This window comes from Zea mays, chromosome 10, assembly GCF_902167145.1.
Source record: "Zea mays cultivar B73 chromosome 10, Zm-B73-REFERENCE-NAM-5.0, whole genome shotgun sequence".
Lineage (NCBI taxonomy): Eukaryota > Viridiplantae > Streptophyta > Magnoliopsida > Poales > Poaceae > Zea > Zea mays.
In genome coordinates, this window is record NC_050105.1 from 67,989,782 (window position 1) to 68,000,370 (window position 10,589).

General features: G+C 42.5%; 1 protein-coding gene across 1 annotated transcript; it reads right to left on the bottom strand.

Annotated features, from left to right (window-relative positions):
- Positions 1 to 8,669: 8,669 nt before the first annotated feature.
- LOC103641166 (protein RKD4) lies at positions 8,670 to 9,623 on the bottom strand. The gene is made up of 2 exons (XM_008664535.3): positions 9,234 to 9,623; positions 8,670 to 9,068 (listed from the first exon to the last, which is right to left on the bottom strand). Exons 1-2 carry the CDS (start codon positions 9,420 to 9,422, stop codon positions 8,829 to 8,831), a joined length of 429 nt encoding a protein of 142 aa, XP_008662757.1. The 5' UTR covers positions 9,423 to 9,623; the 3' UTR covers positions 8,670 to 8,828.
- Between the last annotated feature and the right edge of the window lie 966 nt (positions 9,624 to 10,589).

A 10,589-nucleotide genomic window follows, 5' to 3' on the forward strand; every position in this document is an offset into this window, starting at 1 on the left:
ACTAATCCTCGTTGGTGCCCCTACGCAAAAGGTAGCCCATGCGAGGGCCAAGCACCACGATCGAGTAACTCCATAGAGAGTCGTCCGCCTTTTCCATGCACAAGTGGTGCTATGCTTCTGGCTCCTCTCGGATGCTCCCTGCTGTCTCCACTATCGAGCTTCCTGTCAAATCGCCATGGGACTCATTCCCTCCAGTACACGGTTCATGCGGTCTTGCAAGACAATGCCCCACTCGGTACAATTACAACGGCTCACGCAAGAACCGAGGCGTTTGTGGGTTTGCTAACCTCACTCACACAACTAGGATTAAACCTAGAGCAAGAGCTAATGCGGTTTAACTAACCTATGCACTTTGCAAAGCACCTACGCTAATCATCGAGTGATTCTATTAAGCACCTGTGTGATGGAGCTCTTAGAAATGTTCCTATATGCTTTGGATATGTTTCTTGTGCTCCAACATTCCTCAAATGGCTAGTTGGGTGAAGTATATATAGTCCCCAACATAAAATAGCTATCGAAAAGTTGTCTGTAACTTTCTACGCCACAGCGGACCGTCCGGTGTCACACTGGATCATCAGCGCCTGCTAGTTGTTGGAATGTAGTTGTTGGCACTGCTGATGTTATGGCGCACCAGACCATCCGATCAGCCCTTCTATGCTACCACATGTACTAGTCGTTGGTGCACCGGACCATCCGCATAGAGGTGGCAAAAAACACCCTCTCTGCGTACGTGGTCTGGTGACCCATCGGACCGTCCGCCCAGTGAGAGCACACCGTCCGCCTGTGGTTGTTTCTTATCCATGTGTTGGACTTTGCTTGATACGTGTAGATCTTCAATAATGGTCTACTTAATGTCTTCATTGAGGTGTTGCATCCTCAGTACCCTAGTCCAAAACACATTTGCATTCCGTGAACTATAAAACACAAACACTTGGAAGACATTAGTCCACCGATTATGTTGATCATCAAACACCAAAATCGCTCAGACAAATGGCATGAGGTCCATTTTCCTTACAGCCTCCTCAACCTCCATTAGTTCCTGGAGCTAGATCTCATGATGAAGAAAGTATCCCAAAAAGGAATGTTATCAGGAATATCAAGGGCAACTTCAACCTCCATCTGATCATTTTGATGAGCCACTTCCTCCGAGTGGTGCCCGATTATGATGAAATACTAGAAGCAATGAATATTTACATGATGCTAATCATCCATCCATGGCAAGGGGAAATTTGTATCCATCTATGGTAGACTTTAAGCTAGCACTGAGACAATATGCCATAAACAAAGAGTTTGAGTTTGGAACAACCAAGTCTGACAAGTTAAGGTACTGAGTGTACTGTCATAGAAATGGGTGGCACATGTCCTTGGAGGGTGGATGGTTACAGAAGACCTGATGGTAGTGTTATGGTACTAGCATTGGTCATTATCTTTTGTAATATATACATTTTTTGTTTTTTCTTGGTTTAATGTAGCATCACACTTTCTATTTTGTAAGTTACAATTTTAGTTGATCAACATTTGTGTGCCTTAAGCAGCAGGTTGAAGGAACAAATGCTAACAACACATGGGTTGCACAAAAGGCGTCACCTATACTGAGGAATGAGCCAAATGCTAAGGTTTTGCAAACATGGATGCAAGATACATACAAGGTACCTATAACTTATGGCACTACTTGAAGAGGAGTGCAATTAACATTAAAATAAATATATGGTGACTGGATTGTACCTTCAATATGTTGTATAGATGGAAAGCAGAAGTTTTACATAGATCCCCCAATGGTGTCATTCGGATAGACACAATCATTGTTGATGGCAAGGTCTTTTTGTGCAGTTGGACCATGTATTGAAGACTTTATAGCATGTTGTAGGCCCTATCTTAGCGGAGACTCTATTGCATTAAATGGTAGATGGAATAGTCATTTAACTTTTGCCACTACGTTAGATGGTCAAAGCTAGATGTACCCCATACCTTATACCTTCATAGAAGGTGAAACAAAAGAAAACTAGGTTTGGTTTTTGACACCATTGAGGAATGCAATAGGGGATTTAAATAAGCTTGCATTTTGTAGAGATGCATGGAAATGTTTAGAATGTGTTGTTGAAATTGTGTCCGACAAACTGAGGATAAAAAGTGTTTTAGGCATCTAATGCAAAATTTCATTAAGAGGTTCCATGGTAATTGCTATAGAGGCATGTTTCTTGCAGCTTGGGCATATAGAAAGGAAGTTATGTTTTTGAGAGGTATATTGGTCATATCTTGCCAGCAGACCTTGATGTGCTTTCATGGATAAATAAAGATCATAAAAGCGAAGTGGATGAGATGTTCATTTAACCTTGGTATTAAATGCAATTACATAAACAATAACCTTTCTATGCATTTCAATAGTTGGATAAAGGTTCGCAAAGATTTGCTAGTAGTTGAGTTGGCTGACAAAATTAGATGGCCGATGCTTTTTATCTCACCAAAGATCAGATGATTACTGAGAAATCCAAACATATCTATATTCGTTATCACTTCATTTGTGATATCATTGAGAAAGGTTTGGTGAAGTTATGCAAGATCAGTACTCATGATAATTATGCTGATATGATGACGAAGCATGTTCCTATTGTTAAGTTTGAGCTATGCTCAAGCTTAGTTGGTATTACAAATTAGCCCCTAGTGGATGTTGGCGCCGGCATGATGAATACATTGTTTGAGGTGGAGTTTGCTATTATGATGCTACAAGGAATTTGTCTCAAGGTGGAGTTTGTGATCGAAATTCCGAAGAAGGCGACCAAGTTGGCGAGCGAAGCGGAGGCCCGTCGCCGGGAGGCTTGGGCCGGATCGTTCCCTACTCACATTAGGGTTTCGCCTCTATAAATACACTTGTAATCCACAGGAGATCGTTACCTCATTGTAAATCTCCTGCGATCTGTAACCACCCGAAAAATAGTCATATTGTTGCTGTCCGGCGCCCGTGGTTTTTTCCCCTTCGCTTTGGAGTGGTTTTCCACGTTAAATCTGTGTCTTCTCTGTGTTTGATCTACTTTGTGTCGTATTGATTCATAACACAAGTGGAGACTCGTCTCATCCTGTTGATGCAGCAAGGTAGTATCATGCCATTTTGTAATGTTTTCATATTTATCAATTCATTGTTCTATCATGCAACTAATTTTTTGGGCAATTTTTTCAGCATGGTGCTTCTAGCTTTAGGAGGAGGAACCCCCAAATTTGTATGGAACGGATGCAGCAGTTGATGAAGGAACAAATGTAGTAGTGACCCCAAGTACCCTCAAGCAAATAAAACTAACTCCAAAAAAGAAAGCTATCGTCTAGTCTTGTAGCTGCTCTTTTTATCATGTCATTTTGGACTTATTTCGGAGGTGTGATGTAAGACTTGAATGCCATATGTTGTGTTTGGAACTTTTTTCGATCACATTGTGTAAGACTTGAATTTGAATGTATGGGTAAAACTTATTGCTTCCATTTGTTTACGAAGTTCCATTTGATCAAGATTTAGACCAGGGGTTTGTGTACTATTGTGTATATATGTTTCTTCCCACTATATAAATTGGCAGAATGATTGCCATTTCAATATACAGAAAATGTGATCAGTTGAAAGCACTATCCTTGTGGTCTGTAATAAGTTTTTCTCATAAACTCATCCATGCATACAGAGCAACATGAAGTTGATCTAAACTGTAAAGGTAGGTGCTGGTCCTCTATTGGATCAACCCAACTTGTCCTCATCGCTGAAGGCCTTCTTCTGCACGATTAAAGGGGAAGCGATGATAGGGATGCTCAGTAATTTTTGTGAAGTGTTTAACAGGGGTAAAATGGGCACTGTGTAGCAGGACTAGACTCACATTTGGTGCTAAGCAAATGATAGTGGGGCAATCCAGTGAGAAACAACTGTATATTGTGTTGTCCGATTTTGTGTTTTCACCTTATTATTAAAAAAACAGCTGGGTGGGCCGCTTCAAGGCCCGGTGGCCGAGCAGCCCACAACGGAGGCATGTTTTTCTAGGGCAGCAGCAACAGCCGTGAGCGAGAGAGCGAGCGGAGAAAAGGCAGGGTGGCGGCGGCGTTCTGAAGACGAGCAGTTCTGCGCTCGCCGATCTCTACTCCGCCCTTCTGCAACCGTTTCTCCCTCGGTTCCTTAAGTATGGAGACTTGTTCCCTGCTCTGCAACTCGCCAAAAATCCCAGCTCTCTGTTCCTATTCCTCCTCTCGGTTCCAGTCACGATTTGGATCGATTCCTTCGATTCTTGGTGTTCTGGTGTTAATCCTGCTAGTGGAAGAAGGTGGAGGTGGTACTGCTTGTGCGCAGCGAGGTTCTCCTGCGCTCCGTTGTCTCACTAGTGCACCTGTGTGGTGCTCTGTCTGTTCTGATTATTGTCCACCGTGGCCTGGTGCCTGGGCTCCCTGCTGCGCGGTGTTCGTCTTCTCGGGCTGGTGCCGTGGACGTCTCCCTCGGCTCCGGCAGCGGCTCTAGTATCTCCGTCAACCTCCCGCCGTGCAGGCCCGGACGTGGGCGGCGGAATTGGTTTTCTGGGACAGAACCTTGTGTTCGCTGAGCTGGTCTTCCCACGTAGACAATCTACGTGCTGTGAGTTATTCGTTGTCTCACTTTATTTACTGTTTAATTTTGTGCAATCTGCTAGTATATTAAATACTTGGGTGTGATTGCACTGTTGTGGGTGGATTTGTGTGCTCGATGATGATAGCGGTGTAGTGAGACAACGTGACAGTCTGGGTTTTAGTGTATTATCATTTTCAGCATTGATATTATTTGTGCCTAATTAAATCTCTCTTTGTTAAGGCTGTTTACCTGTGTTAAATTCTGTTATTTTATTTAGTACACAGCTCCTTAGTATTAGTATTTAGATTTGATTATTAGGCTTATTACATCTGATCTAAAACCCTGATTTGGTGAGATAGGACTGTCACGTTAGTCGAGGGTCTCTGATCACCTATTAGCGTTGGAGGGCTGTTTATTACAGCAAGCCGCTATTTTGAGAGCAATACTTTAAGATAAACAATCATGTTTATTTGTTTAATCTGCCTTCTTCATCTGCAAACCATGTTTAATTATGAAATGGATCTGAGTAGCTATTTTACATGTTTACATGTTCTAGAATTGCTACTGTTCATTGCTGCAATAATTACATATGGCATTTGTCTGAGTTATATGCTTGTTTTATTCGGAATTAGAATAGTTAATTTATTTAAATATATTGGAAGCATGTCAGTTATTTCTATAATATTACAACATATTGTAGGGTATTTTAGCTATTGACAAATTTAGTGGAGTATTTTGGCAAGCGACAACGTATAGGGGACCAAATAAGCAAATTTACATGAGTTTGTTTTTTTATGCTTTCAAACTCTTTAGTACCCATCAACTGGTGCTAAAGAGTTCTTTAGTATCAGGGCACACGACCCGGGACTAAGCAACGGGATATTTAGTCCTGGTTATATACGGATTAAGAATCTGGTACTATATAGCCTATTCCCATAAAGTACTAAAGGTCATTCTATAGTAGTTAAAATCTTTGTATTTATTTAATAATAGGCAGCTCATAAGACAAGAAGCAGTAGTATTAACAATATATCATTTTCCTTACATTTATTTTTAGCTATGCACATTCTGTGGCGCGCTCTCTGCCATTATAGATATGGCACTGCCCTTGTATTATTCTAGAGTGTTTTACATCGCTAGTTTTGGAGCTATGGCGCTGCGCTTACAGGGCCACAGATGTTTCACATGTCAAACTATCATGTTACACTTGGTGCATCATTTATGCTCCTCACGGTTTTGGTGTTCGAGCTGTTGTGATATCAACGCTTAAATATTTCTCATGCGCTTAGGCTGTCTTTTTTTAGATAATGAAACCTTTAAAAGTCCCCGTCTCTGCAACTCCGCACACAGCGTAGAATGAATACATAAAACGTAAAAAGCCTCTAAATACCGGAGTAAAATGAGAAATCAAATATAGCCAAGCCTATTATTGAACTTCCAACCAAAACTAGAGAAAAGCTCCAACGCTGTGACCTCCAACGCCGAGCTAACAGATCGGAACATGTCCCTTTTCTCCTCAGATTGCAGCAACGCCAGTACCTCAACTAATATGTCCATCTGAAAACCGCCTGCAAAAATGAATTATATTTCATACCATTAAGACAAATATCATTGCGGCTTCTCTATATTGACCAGTACAAAGTTGTTGCAGCCTACAACTAGAATCAGATCTCTCTTTTTTGAGTTGACTCGAGATAATCAACTTCTGAACATATGAGATATTGATCTTGGGCTTTGGAGCCCTGTTGTTATATATACATCCCTCCAAATATTATGGGTATTGTGGCGATCAAAGAAATGATGTTGAATAGTTTCATTACTATTACAGAAAACACATGTTTTGGTTCCTTTCCAGTTTCTACGTAATAAGTTATCTTTAGTTAAGATTACTCCTTGTTGGAGATACCAAAGAAATATTTTTATTTTCAATAGTACTTTCAATTTCCATATCAATTTGTGATTGAAAGGTGCCCCTCGGTCCATCAATATATTATACATTGATCTTACCAAAAAAAAACACCATCTTTAGTTAAGTTCCAAGAGAAAATATCTCTCTCATCGCTCAAGTTTACCAGCTGCACCACCTTAAATTGCACCTCATGCCATGCAGTGAACTTATCCCCAACTAAAGTTCGACAAAAAGAGATATTCAACGGAGCGTGTGACAACATAGATTGCACTGTATCATGCGGTCTCCGTATTATCTGATATAGGTTTGGATATAACTCCCTCAACGGTTTCTGGTAGATCCAATTGTCTTCCCAGAATCTAGTTTGAGATCCATCTTTTACTCTAAAGGTGCCATAGGACAACAATTGGTCCTTTACCTTTATCAACCCTTTCCAAAATTGAGAGTCACCTAGTTTGATACCCACTTGCGATAAGGACTTTGTTATTAGGTACTTATTCCTAAGGAGTTTTTGCCACAAACCATCTTCGTTAAGCAACTGGAACAACCATTTGCTTAGTAAACATTTATTTTTTGTCTCTAAGTCAACAATGCCAAGACCACCCTAATCCTTCGAACGACATACGATTTCCCATTTGATGAGGCAATGTTTCTTCGTATTTTTACCTCCTTGCTAGTAGAATCTGGATCTAAAAAAGTCTAATCTCTTAATGACTCCTTTGGGTATTTCAAAGAAAGACATCATGAACATTGGGATGCTGCTGAAAACTGAATTTATCAATGTGAGCCTATGCACTTAGGCTTCTACTGTGGTATTTAGTAAACATAGTGTTGCGATGGCAATTTATCGTGCTATTATGTAGTTCAGAAATTAAACTATCTGAGTTCTCCAACAGGGATGGATCTTATTATGAATGTAATGGTTCACTACAAGAAAATGGTAAAGGTCCAAAGACCGCCTTATGTCCGACGGCCTCCAAGGCAGCCGTCGGACATAGGGTTCTATCCGACAGCTATACCTGACTGTCGGACAAAAGGCTATATGTTCGATGGCTGTCAGACTAGCCGTCGGACATAAGCAGTTTTCATCAAGTCAGCCCGCGCCGTTTCGTTTCATTTCGTTCGTTGCTAACCCGCGCCGCCCACCGCCCGCTGTCTGCGTCTCCGTTCCCGCCTCCGCCAGAGCCCACACCGGCCTCCGCCCCCGCCTCCGCCACCGCCCCGACGCCGCTAAGTGAGTAATTGTAAATTTCAATATAATTTTGTATATGCATTTAGGTTGTTTACTAGTAGTTATGTTTAGTTTGTTATGCCCAGCCGTCGGACATAAACTATATTATGTCCGACGGCTTCGCTATGGACCGTCGGGCATAAGGAACGTGGGCCCCACCAATGGCCGTTAAGACTGTTATCGAGGATAAACGCCGACGGCCCCTGGCGGCCGTCAGACATAGCTTATTTTCGACGGTGGCCGTAAAAAATAAGCTTATTTCCGACCCTTTACGGCGAGGGACAGGTGTCGTCGAACATAAATCTTCGGCCTTCGAAAATAAACTATATCCGACAGCTAGGGCTTATGTCCGACGGCTTTAGCCGTCGGAAATGCTGTTGTTTACTGTTGTGGTTGGTGTCGTTGGGTCTATAAGATTGACAATGCGCTAGTAATAGTCAAGATTCTTTTTTGCTAATTTAGAAACTCAAATCCCTTTCGGAATCGGAGGAGACTGGGGAAGTTAGTTCAATTTTCCCCTTAATTCTCTCCGGTTTCGAAGGGGATTTGAGTTTGCAAACTAGCTGCCCTTAGAGGAACAAAGAGAACTGCTTGTCAGTCGAGCATATATGCTGTTGTAGAAGAATGCCGCGTAGTTCAAACACATGGTTACTGCCTTCGTTTAGTTATGTATGTTTGTTAATATCATATGCATGCTTGCTTGAGTATGATCTGTCATACTTGCCCTTGCTTTCAGTGTCCTTTTTACAGGATTTGAACAATGGATCAGGCGCCCAGACAGGAAGCATAAGAACTGCATATAGCAAGAGTCTGTGGTCTTTTTATATATTTTTTTTGGTTTTCATTCATGTAATGTATCAAAACTACATATAAATGAAGAATGATTTTTTTAATCCACTTCTTGACTATGAATACTGGACATTCAGTTGCAACGCAAGTGACTTATTAACCAACAAAGCTGCAGGTTGGAGTTAACAACAAAGCACATTCAATATAATAGATGTTCTCGCTCGAACTGGGATCACAGTAATAATACATAGTCGACCGATATAGATGAAGCCTGTGATCAGCTACATGTATTGCATTTTGCATCACACAGATGACAGCAAGCTAGCACTGGCAAACTAGCTGCGGCCGTCGCTGCGGCTGGGGGACGAGGACGATCCAACCTTGTCTATCAAGTTTAAAGTGGTGAGTTCCTGATTCGCAACTGGTTCGTCGTCCTCTTCCTCGTTCCGGGTTTCCGCGCTCATGGCCTGCCGGAGCCCGGAAGTACCAGCGAGACCAGCAGACGGCGAGGCGTCCAGCAGCGCATCATCTGCCTCCAGCATCACCTTCTTCCCTGTACTGTTCATGTACCGGATCTGTGCGTGTGCCACGCCATGAAATCAACAAGAGAAAGCGCAGGGCGCGCGCGGGCGAGTTAGAGGAGTCAGACACACAACCCCATATATATAATCATGGCTCTGGCGATACCAGTGCTGCTAGCTGCTCGCTTGAATACAATCGTGCTCGTGTGCATGGGTTACCTTCTTTCCTGGCCACTGAGCGAAGCCGTTCTGGCGGCAGAGGCGCCTGAGGTAGGTGATTGAGACGTTGAGCTCCGCGGCGGCGTCCGTCAACCGCATGTGGAGCAGGCCACGGACGTCAGACCATTGCGGCGGCGGCGGCGGCGGCGGAGCACCCTGCAGCAGCTTACTCCTCTTCCCGCCGGCCATGGTGGTGTACGTGCCGCTGTTGGAATTTCGAGATGTGCCAACAGTAGTAGTACTGTCTGATGGAGAGGAGAGCGCGTTGGGTTTATATATATAATATGTTAAAATATAGCACAAGGGCAATATGGCTGCTTCCCGGCGGCGTGGTTCATCTAGGGTTTTCCTTCCACAGCGCCGCCACGGCGCGCGGGCGGGCGGTGCTTGGAATCCAAGGACGCGCAGGCGCAGTCAAGGTACCCCTCCCTTGCTCTGGTTTTCTGGCTACTTTCCATCATTGGATGGAAACGTACGCATGATTGGCTGGCAGTGTACCTGGCGCCCGTTGGACGATAAGTGTACTGGATACTGGTCGAAGCAACAACAAGGCTCCAGCGATGATTAAAAAATATATAAAATATAGCGGCAGCAGCCTCTCGCGCTCGTTGATGTTAATTACTAATACATACTATATATATTGTTATATTGTTTTCGTTTCACACATATTGCCACGCACCTTTCAGAAGAAATATAATACCAAAGAAGTTCACGTTTTTTATTTCCATTTTCCATTGGTTTGCTTGCAACAGAATTGAATAATTTATGTATATACCCTGTGCGCCTCTCCGAGGAGTATACTAGCTATAATGCATCTGTATGACACATATGGGTTTGGGTACTTTTGCATATATGTGTGTTTATTTGGGGAAAGTGGGAAAATTAAATCAAATATCACTGCAGGAGAAGGGGACTACTTCAGATTCCTATCATCACAATATGATAGTATTAGTACCGGTTGGTGACTCCAACTCATACTAACATCCCTGCTTTAGCATCGTTTAGAGCCACCGACCGATACTAATCTCTTGAACATAAATTAGTATTGTCGATGCTAAATAATTTACTTTAGTACCAGATGATAAAATCTGGCCATGCTGCTAAAGTTGAAAGAGCCTTTAGCGTCGGTTCGTGGTAAAAATGGTACTAAATGTAATCCTTTATAATACCAGTTGGTGGTAAGAACCGATACTAAATGCTCTTCCAAAGTTAAAATAAAAGGCAACATCTCCTTCCAAGTTACAATTAGCTCTATAGTAGAGTGATAAGGAACGAACACGCAAAGACTAAGGTGTTGATTTGGAATCGTAATATCGATTGTGTGCATATTTCACGCGAAAATCATGTGACTTCTGA

Coding starts and splice junctions, on each gene's coding strand:
- LOC103641166 (XM_008664535.3), bottom strand. CDS start 9,422: ATGGCCGGCGGGAAGAGGAGTAAGCTGCTGCAGGGTGCTCCGCCGCCG. Junction 9,069..9,233: donor CTCAGTGGCCAGGAAAGAAG/GTAACCCATGCA, acceptor GCACACGCACAG/ATCCGGTACATGAACAGTAC.